General features: G+C 49.0%; 1 protein-coding gene across 1 annotated transcript; it reads right to left on the bottom strand.

Moving 5' to 3' along the window:
• Positions 1–10729: 10729 nt before the first annotated feature.
• Positions 10730–13475, bottom strand: ASCL1 (achaete-scute family bHLH transcription factor 1). Its single transcript, XM_029206331.1, has 2 exons — positions 12188–13475; positions 10730–11846 (listed from the first exon to the last, which is right to left on the bottom strand). The coding sequence occupies exon 1, from the start codon at positions 12910–12912 to the stop codon at positions 12235–12237; it is 678 nt and encodes a 225-aa protein (XP_029062164.1). The 5' UTR covers positions 12913–13475; the 3' UTR covers positions 10730–11846; positions 12188–12234.
• Positions 13476–13951: the final 476 nt, after the last annotated feature.

Genomic DNA, 13951 nt, shown 5'->3' with positions numbered 1-13951 from the left:
TGGGGGGCTACGGCTACAGCCAGCCAGTTTCTAGGCAGCAGTGGCCCCATCAGTCCCAGCAGGACATCCAGTGTCGAGTCCTGGAGATGGTGTCAGTATAGACAGTGGTGTCCAGAGGCTGGAGGCAGAGTGGAGGCAGCCTCATCCCGCGATTGTGGGGAATGGTTTTATCCATGATTTTGGCTTCTGCTCAGCCTCACCTTTTCTAGCCCTCTTTCTGACCCTCAAATTAGCCTTTTCAGTAATTCCAGGAATGACTCAAAGCCTCCTGATAAATTTCTTTTCAGTTTCAATCAGCCAGAGTTTATTTCTGTTGCTTGCAACTGTGAGCTCTGATGGATAAAAACATCTACTCTTTTTAATGTTCGTAGAGCAACTAGCAGATTACAAATCAGCATCGCATAACCTGTTCTGTTCTTGTGACAACCCTGTGAAGTGTGGTTTTATGCCCACTTAACAGATGAAGAAGCTGAGGCTAAGTGAGGTTAAGCGATCTCTTTGAGTCAACACTGGAATCCCTTTCTACTGTGCCAAACAGGCAGAACTCCTTTTATATAACATCAGGCACATGCTCATCGGTTTCACTTATCAATTAAACAAATCCCTTCTCTTCTTCAAAGCCCACAGAGGGCTGAAAGCTCTGTTTCTGCTTACCAGCATCTTGTCATTTTTCACCTCCTTTATTCTAAGTCCAGGTGGCTTTATTTTTTCATTTGAAAATGTCATCACCACGTCATTAGCAATGCACTGTTACCTGACAGTAGGAAGAAGCGTCCCCAGGCCATATGGCTGAGTTTAATCTACATGGTCACGGTGTAATCCCGTTGAAATGGCTTCCCTTTGCAATCAAAACCGAATTTCACACTTTACCAAGATGGGGACAGCTCTCTTCTTCCCCAGAGTAATATAGATCTCCCCAGGCAGCCAAGGCCAATGGAAATGGCTTTCTTCTCTAGGCCAGCAGCAGGTGGGGGGCAGGGCTGGGAGGTCAGCATGGATAGGCAGAGAATGGAAGGGAGTCAGAGTCTAGAGTAATCCTCTGTATTCCCCATGCACGGATTACCACTGGGGACATTCGACCCCCGGCACCTGGGAAAAGTAAATTTGGAATAGAAGTCACCTTTATCCAACTGGCGGTTTTATCATTGTTGTTGCTTCTAAAGTTAGTTATCTGACATATCTCCAGAAGGGCTACAATTAAAACCACTGTCCAGAGCATGTAGTTAATCAGGATCTCCAGGAACACGTATTTCAAGCAGACATCCTCCTGCGTTCATTATAAAGCCGTCGTCTCGGTCCAGTGTATGAGAATCACTGATGTAAATAGATATAAAAAAGTATTTGAACGTCACTGGGATGGGGAACAAGCAGCATGAAAGAATGCGACATCACTTACAATTGGTAAAGTTGTTTGTTTGTTTAAAATACAATAATATCTAGTGGGTACTCATCACTGCTGGTGAAATTGTAACTGATTCCACCTGTCTGAAAGCAATGGTAGGCGATATGAATCCAAAAGCCTTCAGAAAGCACGTTTCCTTTAACAAAACAGTTCTCCTTCAGATGTGTCTTGGGGACGTAATCTTGTGTAATTGTTTGGTCATAAGGTTTTTCATTTCAGAATTTATTCACAAATAGCAAAAAAATAAAATAAAGAGAAAGAAACCTCTCTGTGTAAAACTACAGATTGTTTAAGATGTTATTCTATCAACATTTAAAATTATGTTGTAGAAGACTATTTGAGGATTCAGAAATGCGTAACTACCAGATTTTGGAGTGTCTTTCTTACCTCATAAACCGTAAGGGCTGGAATTGTGTTGGTCTTTTCCAGTGCTGTACCCTGAGGGCCTAGAATAGGGCCTGGGAAAATATTTGCTGAATTAATGACTAAACTGATTAATGTTCATATTTTTTAAAAATATGTTCATAGTTTAAAAAGTGAATTGTAGGATGCCACTTTGTCAAAAAATATATAGATAATTAGACTGAGTGGTTTCCTTTGGTTGGTAGAGTTATAGGCGATGGCTATTCTCTTCTTTTCACTTATAACAGGATACTTATTATATCACAGATATATTTCCATGTTATTAAACATAAATCTACATCACCATTTAAAATTCTGTACCATATAGCTTTCTATGAGCCTGCCAATATATATTTGAACAAATACTTCCACACTGAAGTTTCAGGTTGTGTTATGTTCTTCAACACTATAAAAAATACTACTACTACAACAACAGACATTCTTTGCTGTGTGTCTTTTGAGCACGTCTGATGGTTTTCCTTAGAAAAAGTACCTAGAATTAGAATTAGCATGTCTGTTTTCATCTGTAGAGGCTCTCTAGCAACTAATTAGCTGTTCTCTGAAATATATACCCTCTTCAGACGCCACAGAATAAATCCCCTTCATTTGTGTGTCCCAGAGAAGCAGGGTAATATTCTTGAGAATGGGGAGATGGGGGGAGATGGGTGTAGGCCTCTTCTTGGTTGGTCCAACAGGAAAAGACTGGGGAAGGAGACTGCCTGGTACAGGTGTGGCTTCTCTCCCAAGTTTAGTTTCCGTGCCCTTGGGAAGTGGAGATATTATGAACTATCCGAATGCTGTTGCTGGACCGGTCCAGCCTGGCCCCCTCCTAGGGCTGTGGTGTTTGCTCATTCTGTCTTTTCATGGGAAAGATCCCATTGTTAGTTTATACAAACCACCTTTGGCTACATTGCTGTGGTTAGACAAACTGTACAGTTTTCACTTCAGCAGTCTTACATTAGATGCTTGGGGGATGGCGTGTTCATACAGCTGGTCTGCATTTCAAACATGATTGCATTCTAAACATCTTTAACCAATGGAATATTTTCATAAAATACCTCAGAAGTAGACCTTGTGTTTACACTCCTCCATTATTCATGGCCAGCAGTCTGTGAGGTAATGATTGTATATCAAGGACAGAATCTGTCTTCGGGAAGATGAAGAAGGTTACTCAGAGAAGGAGGAAAACAGGAAAATGTGGGAGACACAAAGAAGGCCATGAAGCTCATCCCTACTCTCTGGAAACCAAACCATTCACACCAGGAATCAGTGGAAAAACAATCACTGGGAAGCTGACCACCTGTTGCAGAATTGGGAAACATTCCCTGGATTATAAACTTTTCTTGCTTGCTTGCTTTTTTTTTTTTTTTATTTTTAATTGGTATCTTGGAACTTGGAAGAGCTGACTGCTGGGTGGCAACAGCAAGCCTGGAGGTTTGGGAGTTGATGCACATCTAAATAATGTAAATAATTGCAACAGATGCAATGGAAGTGGTGGCCATTCCTTGAATTTCTATGAATGGTTTTCTGAAGATTTTCCTTCTAAGACCTGGGAAGAGGCCAGAGCTCAGAAGTACTTCAGAATGCTGAGAGAACAAGGCTCCTGGAGGGGAGCCCAGTGGCCAGTTCTAGCCTCTAGAGCTCACTTTCTTCCAGCAAAGCCATCACTCCTTGGAGCTTCATTTTTGTCTCCCACGAACTGGGCTGAGATTTCCTCCCTGCCTCACCAAGGGTGGTAAGCAACAGAAAAACCAGAGAATGACCGCTCACCTCTCAGAGGCACTGAAACACTTCCACGCCACCAGGCAGTCTCCCTAACACCCATGAACATGGACTCTACTTTAGCTCACACCATCCTTGTGGCCTGACCACCACAGAACAACAGAAGACAAAATTCCCTGATGTTTTCACTATATATGTTTCACGAATGTAATTGCATATGTGACATATAACTTCCTGATACACAAAAACAAAAGGCCAAATCCTATTTCATTTTTCAACAGAATTTTCTTGAGCACCTACTATGTGCTAGATACTATGCTAGGCACTTCTGCATAGTCTATTTCATTCTATCTTTATAATTAGCCTCACACAGAGGTGTTATTATCTCCACTTACGCAGATGAGGAAACAAAGATTTGTGATGATGCATGGAGAATCCCAGCAAAGTCTCTTGATCCCCAAATCAAGTATCTTCCAGCACAAAATTATGTTCAAAGAAAATCAAAAGGAATCTAAGGAATCCCTCCCTTCCTCCCTCCTTTCATTTCTCCCTTTCTTCCCTCTTGCCTTGCTTCCACATGCTTTCGAGTGTCAGGCATGTGCCAGAACATTCTGAAAGCAGGGAATATTTTTGGCAATCCAGGGAAGATGGCAGAGAACATGCTCTCGTACTGGTGGGGTTTTCAGAAGCAGACAAGCATCGAGTTGGTCTTCGGATCTCATTGGAGAAACTATGGGCTGGATTATGGTGGACAGAACATGGAATTTGGAGTCAGACAAACGTGAGTTCAAATTCTGACCCTGCCACTACCTGGCTTTGTGATCATGGACAAGTCACGTAACGTCCCTCAGCCCCTCAGTGTTTTCATCCGTAAGGCAAATATATATAATAATCCACCACCTTATAGGATTGCCCTGATTATGAGCAAAATAAGATGCCCGGCGCTTGGAAAATGCTCAGTAACAGGAGATGAGGGTGTAGCCACTTTAACTATGTCCTTTGTAGGAAAAGGCCTCGCTCTCCTGCTCTGCGCCGGGAGGTCTGCTCATCTGTCCATCCTCACACCCATCTCCTATGACCTCTCCCAGGCATCTTGTACTGATTCTTCCAAAGAAGAAGCTGGGAGTATCCCCTCGCATCTGACACTGCTGAAACCGCACTCAGGTGGCCTCCGGCTTCTTTGGCTTTGAAACCCCTGCTCCTTTGGCTGTCGGGCGCTTCAAGCGGTGGAGGGCCAATTCGCCATGGCGGTTTGTATCTGCAGCCGGGCTGACAGGCTGGGAGAGGAAGGCGTTAATGTTTTCTGACAGGCGACCCCTAATTGTGGGAGCTTTTCTTCTTGGGCTTTCTGTGAAATTCTGACTTAGGCGAGCGGCATAACAAAATGGGAGGGCATTGAGCCGGGCTTGCACTACACTGAGCTGGGGGGAGGAGGGGGGTCCGGGGGCCGATGCTGGCCCAGCATTATTCATGAAGATTTTCAGCTGTTTTTGTCTTTTAACTAAACTTTGAGTTTGATCAGAGGGCTGGCCGGCCTCCCTTTCGCCAAAGGCGCCGCTGGCACCTGGACAATGGACGCAGACTGTTTTTCCTGGTACAAGAGCAGAGCTGGGGGAGGCCGAGGGCTGTGTGTCCTGGGGGTGGGAAGGGAGGGCTGGGCGGGGGTGGGCAGGTTTACTTCTGTCCCGATCTTGGGCAGAGGGGTGGTTACTGATAGAATTTCCAGCTCCCCCCAACACAGGCAGTCACCCTCTGACTGCTGAATTTCTAGGCTCTACAACTTCATCCATGAAAGTGCACACAGCTGCTGGTTCTCCCGTTTGCTCTTCAAATGCCACACTCCCTTCCCCTCCAAATAGCTTTCTTCTGCTCTGTCTCCCCACTGCACTCCCTCCTTCCAAAGGGCCCACTGGCTGGAGAAGTTTCCAGTCTACGAGTGTCCACTGCACTCCCTCCTTCCAAAGGGCCCACTGGCTGGAGAAGGTTCCAGTCTACAAGTGTTTGGGTGGTGCTGTCTTTTATTGTTATTATTGTAAATAACGACGGCAAAGAGCAAATAAGTGAAGAAAGGAGAGGGAGAAGGTGACTCGGATGATCGTTAGAGACCCAAAGAAAGGCAGGCAGAAGTGCTGCGCCCAGGAAAGGATTTAGGAGCCCAGAGGCGGTGGTGCTGGGCAGGCCCCAGCGGCGGTGCAGCTTCCCTGCCTGCAGGGGAGCAGGGAGTGGGTTGGGCGAGAGGTGCTCTCCAAGTGCTCTCGCTTTTGGCAGGTGCCAAGCTTTTGTCCCCTGCATCCACTTCCTGCCCGGACAGCCCGGACCCAGGGCCCAGTCCTCTCCAACGTACTGTGCAGAAAGTGACTCCCTTCAAGGAGTGCGGGTTGGCGCCTTTCCCCCCATCTCGTCCCCAAAATAGCCCTGGTCGCCAGCGCATCAAAGGCGGCTTTGTGAGCGGCCGCCTGCAGGCTGCCTGGAGGGGGGCGCACGTGGGACGTTCTGGGAGCGCGTCCCGCTCCCCTCTCCAACCTCTCTCTCTTCTTTCATTCATTCTTCTCTCCTCTCCTGCTTTGTCTCTATCTCCCTCTTGTTTTTCTCCTCGTCTTTATCTCTCCATCCCTCCCTCTCTCCTCCCCTCCCCCACCTTTCCTCGTTTTTTCCCTCCTCCTCCTCTCTTCTCCCCCCTCCCTTCTCTCCCTCTCCCTCTCTTCCAATCTCTTCCTCTCGCTCTCCTTTTTCTCTCCATCCCTTCTCCCTCTCTCCCTTCCTCCACCTGTCTCTCTCTCTCTTTCTCTCTCACCTCCGTCCTCTTCCTTTTCCCCACCTCTCCCCTCCAAGCGGGGGACCAAGCTTTCTCTCCCCTCCCCCCCCACCTCCCCCATCCCTGCCGTCAGGTAGCCGGGCGAGGCCCAGGCGCGCGCAGCTGACAGCGGACGCATGCCTGCAGCCAATCAATGCCCGGATGCGCTGCTGCTTGAATAAATCATTAAGCCTGACACGCGCTCGGGCCCGCGCTCTGCGCTGCAACTTGCTTCCTGCCATTAACCTACACACCCTCTTTTGTAACAACCTAATCTTGCATACAAAGGAAGTAGGAATATAACTTCAACCTGCGCTGTAGCCCAGCCCTTGGCATTCGCAGTGGGAAAAAGAACGTTAGTGTCAGCGAATCCACTTCCCTCCTTACCTTTGAGTCCGGATAACCGGGAGTTTCTGAGGAAATCCGAAAACAAATCATTTCTTGGTCCAGGAGTGGAGAGAGGGAGAAAAAAGTTCAGAGACTTCTCAACGATAGGAAAAGGGAAACAGCGTTGAGGGCATTTAGTACATCAGAGAAGCATCCATAGTGTTTTAAAAAGAGGTTGCCGTAAAACAAGCTCGGAGAGCTCGCTCTAGAAGATATAAAATAAGACAAGTCCTAGAAATGTTGACAAAACTTAATCATGTGTCCCTCCCTTTTTAAATGAGTGCGTAAATGGATGAGGGAATGAATGGGTGAATGAAAGCATGAATGGCTGCGCAACAGCAGCATGGTCTTTGTTTATCTTGGTGGAAAGTTCCCAGCACCATCTCTCTACCTGGTTCAGGAAGCTCATGAGAAGCGGTATCCCTTGTGCTGATATAGTCAGGGACAGCTCTAAAGCCCTTTCATTTTCTATTCATCTGGTGATCTATACAAGGGAAGGCATTTTCCAGAAGTGAAACTGACTTCTTTTACAAACTTTCAAGTAAGTCATTCCCAGCGCCAAAAGGTAAAGTGATCTTCCAGAGCTAAGTTCACCTCTGCCCTACGAAGTTTCTATGAGTCCCTGAAAATCTTACACAAAACGAGTATATCCCTGAGGTCCTGTGGGGGAATAACCTGGGTATCAGCCAGGGTCAGCAGGAGCCGGTAGCACACTTGAAAGGGCAAATGAAAAGAGTTTAGTGGAGAGACGGAGGTGGGTGGAACTAAAGGAATCAAAAGGTTGCAGCACCCAGAGACTAGGAACGAGGGGGAGCCTTACCATCTCTGGCTTGCAGGGGACAGAAGAGGAAGCTATTACCTCAGCAAGAGCTGTTGCGATGGGAGAGAAGCCTCCTGACAAGAGCTGTCCTGAGACCAAGAGCCACCGCCAAAGCAACTGAGGAGCTTTGCAGGGAGAAGCAGGGATAAAAGTGTCCTGACCTACCCCCACTCCTACCTCACAAATTCCTAGTGGTGCCTGCTAGTGGCCAAACCCAGCAGGAAGCCAGAGGACAAGAGAGACCTAGTGAACAGGTCCACAAAATCAGCTTCCTGAGATGCAGAGCAGGGCAGGAGCTGGAGAGATTCCAGTGAACAAGACAAGTAAGGTCCCTGTCCTCATGAAGTGTACCTTCTAGGAGGGGGCAATTGTATAAACAAACAGGTATTTTTTTGTTTGTTTGTTGGGTTTTTTGTCTTGTTTTGTTTGGGTAGTACTAGATGCCAGGAAGGAGAAACAGCATAATGGATAAAGAGTGACTGTGGCCAGGGGAAAGCTGCTTTAGATAGGATGATCAAGGAAGGCTTCTCAGAGGAGGTGATGTTTGAGGTAAGGTGACCTGGACTTCCCCGAGAAGCCTACCTTGACTCCACATCTACTCCCAGACTTCTTTTTATGTGGTTTGTGGGTAAGCCTCAAATCTAGGCTGATTTAGATGCATCAACTAACCAGTCCCCATGAAGATGAGAGACTAGAATAACACCACCAAGTGCTCATAGTTACAAATAACTTGTAAGCTCCCCTACAAGGCCCTGTGCTAAGTCCTTCATATAGCCTCCTGTTGCTGCTGTGGGTACCATCAGCCTCATGTTATAAACAAGAATACTGAAGCTTAGAAGGAAGGGGATGTCGATTCCCTGCTCGAACATCCCAAGCCCTGCAAGAACAGCGAAGTGTAAATGCATGCTCTACTCTCTCTTTCTTACTAGCCTCAGTCCTAGCCCTTTGACGCTCTAGGCAGAGGGCGGGCCGGTGTCTTCCTTCTTCGGTGGGCCCGTCTGATATGAACTTGACATAGATATTTCTCCATGCACAACCCCCTACTCCCAATTTAACAATGTGAAAGGCAGAGTCAGGGAGGTGAGACGTGTGTCCCAGTAGCTCCAGCACAGCCTCTGATAATACTCGCATTCAACAGTTTTGCAGCCAGCGGCGGGTCTATTTTTTTTTCTTTCTCTCTGGCACTCCCCGCTCCTCCTGGTCAATTTCAGGCGGCTCCAGTCTGAATTCGGTGGTCTCCAGGCCATTTTTTTTTGAATAGGTAAGATTTCTCAGTCAATAACGTCAAGGCAGTTTTCTTCCCCAGCACCCTCCTCCCCCCAGAAAAGAAAGCGGGAGTTGGGGCTAAGACGGGGGAGAGGCCGCGACTGCTAGCCGCCGGGGTCTACGTTTTGTATTTCGCTGACAGCCCAGGGCCGCTCCAAAGCCCGCCGCGCAGCCAATGGGCTGCGGTGATTTATGGAGCTGACTAATGCTGGCTGAATGCGGCCTGTCAGAGCGCCCTGAATGGCTTCCCTTCGCCGCACAAGCCCCGGCTTTGTGTTGCTAAGCGATTAGAGCAGATGTAATGAGATTTTGCCCAATCCCCGCTTTGCCCTTTCCTAGCTTCGGCAAAATTGTGTGTGTGTTTGTGAATTTTTAGAGTTTGCCTCCGCATTGTGGCAAACAACGGCTAACTTTGCCCCGAGTTTAACGAGACTGGATATCTCCCATTCAGAAGTGAGTAAAAGAACACCTGTCTTCACAAGGAGAAGGGGGGAAACATCCCCTTTGTGGGGACTGAAACATTATCCTAATGCTATATTCATAGCCATAAATGACTTGCTACACTTTCTTTGCGTACCTTATCTGGAAACTTGCAAAGGAGCTAAATTAAAAGAATAAGAAATGCATGGCGGGGGTGGGTGGGGGGAGAGGGGGACCCAGCTCTGGTCCTCCAAATGAGAAGATAAAAAATAAAGCAGGCATCACAAAAGCATTACTTCCCTCAAGTAAGCTCTAAATTGGCCCACTGCTGGCAGAAAGTCCGATTATTTATGGCGATGAGGAATTTACTGATTTTTTTTTTCGCCTTAATTACGCTCATCTCTTTGAAAGGGACTGAAGCCTCAATGTGCATTCTATAGAGGGTCATTTAGCAAAATGACATCAGACGCTGTGGCGTGCTCCGCGCATCGCGGCTTTAAAAAATGATTATTCTGTGCCACTAAATGGTATAGATGTACCAACACAGACTAGATTTTTAACTCTGGAAGACGTGCTGGCTCCCTGCTCTTTGTTGGGTTTTGTAAGATGCATTTTGCGCTCGGCTTTCCGCTTGGCTGGAGACACGCTCACTGAATCTGCAAGCAATGCAAGCGGCGAGCGCGGAGCCGGCGAGAGGCGGCGTAGGATTCTGATCACGTCCTTGCTAACTGACAAGAAGCAAGCCAGCCAAAAACCCACCAATTTCTTTTTGAATCTTGGTAATTGGGTACTTTTACACGCAGCTCACGCCATTCGGATAGAGTCACAAGCTTAGATAGGCCAGTGTCTCAAAGCGACCACACATTTCTAAGGCTTTTATTTAAATCTAACTCCGGTAAGAAATTTACATCATACGTGCCCTTCACTTAAAACCAATGTGGAAAGTGTGTGCTGTGGGGAAGAGGAGTGGAAAATGCACGCCTGGCAGTGAAGGAAGAACACACCTACCACTGGGAGCGTGGACAGGGCTACCTCCCCCAAGCCCAGCCTCAGGCACCACCACCCTTTCTCTCACCCCTAGTGTTCGTTATCTCATCCAGCCCTTCCACAGTTTCACGATGAGAAACTCGGAATGGGGGTAAGGGTTAGAAACTGGGCTGAGGACCTTCTCTTTCCAGTTCACTTTTGGAGGTATCTTTTCAGTGTAAAGTCATGTTATCAAAAGGCGATGTAGCCATTAATCACCACCCATCCTCTAGGTGTCTGTGTACATTTGCAACACGAACGTGGAGAAAAACCATATACGTGTGTGTGTATATATATATATATATATATATATATGTACATTCATCATAGAATCATCTCGGATAGGACTGGTCATAGCACTTATCTTTGTCATTTCTGCCACTTAGCATGTTTCTTACCGCCTTCTTCTCCCCCGTCTTTCCCTTTGGCATTTTCGTAATAACTTGGGCAGGGGCAGTGGCATCAAAGAAGACTCAGGGGCGGCTGATCATTTTCATTTGTAAAAAAAGAAAAAGTTTTATTATGAAACTAGTTTGTATAAAACAGGGTTATACATGGGGTTTTTTTTTTGTAAGTTTGTAATAAAACAGTAAGAAAAAAAAAAAAGGCAGTGATAGAAATTTCCCAAAAGGCAACCCATCAAAGCCAACTGGCTGCCGCTTTGCGTTTGGACAGTAGCTGCATAAACTTTGTTCTTCTTGAACAGTATTTAATAGCATCATTAATACATTAACAAAGTTTCTATAAAGTAAGACACATTGGTGCTGAAGTACATCTGGTGGCCTTTTGATCTCACCTATGAGGACAGTTCTTTACAAAACCACATAGGGAAAATGGCAGTTGTAAGGTGAACTACACATCTAAAATATGCAGAGGTAATAGCATTACATGTTAAAGTATCAAGATATACACATTTTAAACCATTTGTACAAAACTCTATAAATTTTTTCTCTCTCTCTTATGTACAAAAATATCTTAATATATCCCCAAACTGGTTAGGATAGATACAAATAGATTTTTCTTATAATAAAAAAAATTCACAAAAGATTGGAAGCATTCTATGATGAAAAAAGTAGAAAAGATGGTGTGAGGGAGTGGAGCTTGGAGAGGGAGCCCCCCCCCCCTGCAGAAGATTGGGGTTTCAAAGAGCATACTTTCACTGCAGACAAATGTCCACAGCTTATCGGGATGGAGGATACAGAGACGAAAGACACCAACCCATTTCTAGAGGGCTAAGAACTGCGCTTTCAGAGGGGGCGGGGAGGTCAGCTCTGCCTGTTAGTGGTGGGTGGGAGTTTCTACAGGGCGTGTGCTGCTCCCTTCCGCCAGGAGCCCGCTGTTTTTGCACACAAGCTGCATTTTGTGCATTGACTCGGGTCCTAGTCACTCTTTCTATCTCCGTGAATGACTGGAGTGCACAGATACTGTTCTGAGCGCATTCCTGTTTTGCGAGAGCCTTGCTTCTCAGGCACGCGGCGCTTAGTTGGCGTAGGGGTTGGTTGCCTGGATTTGTTTGTTTTCTTCTTCTCTTCTTCCTCTTTCTTCTTTTTTCTCCCTTTCAACATCGCTGACAAGAAAGCACTAAAGATGCAGGTTGCGCGGTGGCCCTGTAACATAAAAACGGGAGAGGTTAGTGTGCACTTGGAGGCCAGTAGTGGGAGCAAAAGGAGGTTTGGAGAGAGATCTGTCAGGTAGAGCGCCTCTTTTGACAGGTCTTAGTACTCTGTTCCCCGCCTCAGCTCTACCCTCCAGTTTTGGAGACCTGGACAGAGCCACTCTCAGAAGCCAAGGCTGAAACTAACATACCAGGATTTGAAATCGACGGACTTTAACAAATCCTTTAAATCAACCCCCCTCCCTCATCTCCGTGGAGACAGTCCCCCTCCTACAGAAGAAAAAGGATGAATGCAAGAAAATCTCCCCCCATTCCCTCCATAGTGCAACCTACCTGCTTCCGAAGTCCATTCGCACCAGGGCCTGAGCAGGCCGAGCCCCTCAGAACCAGTTGGTGAAGTCGAGCAGTTCTTGCTCCTCGGGGCTGAGAGGGTCGTAGGAGCCCTCGTCCGACGAGTAGGATGAGACCGGCGACCCGGCCATGGAGTTCATGTCGTTGGAGTAGTTGGGGGAGATGGTGGGCGACAGGACGCCCGCCTGGAAGGCGGCGCTCACCGCGTCGTGCTCGTCCAGCAGCTGCTGCAGCGCGCGGATGTACTCGACGGCGGAGCGCAGCGTCTCCACCTTGCTCATCTTCTTGTTGGCCGCGCCGTTGGGGACGTGCTCCCGAAGGGTGGCGAAGCCCAGGTTGACCAGCTTGACGCGGTTGCGCTCGCGCTCGTTGCGGCGCGCCACGGCAGCCGGCTGCTGCTGCGGCAGGCTGTAGCCGAAGCCGCTGAAGTTGAGCCGGCGTTTGCAGCGCATCAGTTCGGGCGAGGACGAGCGCTGCCGCTTGACTTGCTTGGGCGCTGACTTGTGACCGCCCCCTGAGGGCTGGCCGTCGGCCGCGGGGCTCAGCTGAGGCGCCTGCGGCTGCGGCGGCGGCGGCTGCTGCTGCGCGCTCTGCGCCGCCGCTGCCGCCGCAGCCGCCGCCGCGGCCGTGGCAAAGAAGCAGGCTGCGGGCGGCAGGAAGGGCTGCGGGCCTGCGCCTCCGCTCTCCATCTTGGCAGAGCTCTCCATGCGCAGCGGCCGGCGAGGAGTCGCGGGATCGGAGCGATCCGGGGACGCGAGGTGCGGGGCGCGCGCTGGGGGGACACAGACAGGACCGGAGGGCCACGAACAGAGAGGGAGAGAAGGGGAGAGATGAAGAGGGAGCCCGGGGAGAAGTTACAAAAATACAAAATCCCCGGGAGACTTCTTAGGGTGGGAGCAAGGAAGGTGTAACTGCTTCTCCTCCTCCCCCCTCCCCTCCTCCCTTCGCAGGTTGGCTTCGGGAGCCTCGCGTGGCGCTCGCGTGTGAGGCTGCCGCTAGCGCCTTCTTGTTAAAAAAAAAACAAAAAAAAAAACAGCAGAAGAAGCAAAAGTCGGTGGTGAGCGCGCTCTGCTGAGTCTTCTGTTCCTCTCCCCTTAGGGCTGCGCTCTCTTGCGCCGGGTCTCGGTCTCTCCAGCCGCGGCTCGGGCTGTTTGTATTATTTTGTTAACCCCCTTTCTTTCTTTCTTATTTCCTTCTTTCACTCGCCCTCCTTGGCCGGCTCCCCGTCGCTGCGCCTTCCACGTTCCCTGGCCAGAAGTGAGAGAGTGCTGGGCGGCTGGAGTGCGGCCGCCTTTTCAATGGGACACCCAGCCCCACGCGCAGCCCTGGCCCCGCCTCGCCCCCCACTCCCCGCTGCTGCAGCGAGCGGCTGCAGCCCCCCCGCCCCCCTCCTCTTACCTCCTCCTCCCACCCCCTCCCTAAACTCCCCCTCCTCCCCTTCCCTCCCCCCGCCCGTCCCCCGAGCCCGTTCCTTGCAAACTCTCCATTCAGCTGGGTTTGTTGTTGCAGTGCGTGCGCCTGGCGCGTGCCGGACTCCCGGCTGAATAAACAGGCGGCGCGCTCAGGGCGGGCGGCAGCCGGGGGTGGTTCTAGAAGGGGGGGTGGGGAGGGGGAGGGCAGCGTCGCCGACGGGCCAATAGCTCTGGAAATTGGGGGTGTATGGGTGGAAAGGTTTGGGGTGAAGTGTCCCGGGATTCTCCTGAGAACTTGGGGAAAATCACAGGGAAGGGTTTGGGCAGAAAATGT

The sequence above is a fragment of the Monodon monoceros genome, unplaced genomic scaffold (assembly GCF_005190385.1).
Source record: "Monodon monoceros isolate NGI ecotype Baffin Bay Population unplaced genomic scaffold, NGI_Narwhal_1 Super_Scaffold_6, whole genome shotgun sequence".
Lineage (NCBI taxonomy): Eukaryota > Metazoa > Chordata > Mammalia > Artiodactyla > Monodontidae > Monodon > Monodon monoceros.
This window is presented reverse-complemented; position numbering and strand designations above follow the sequence as displayed.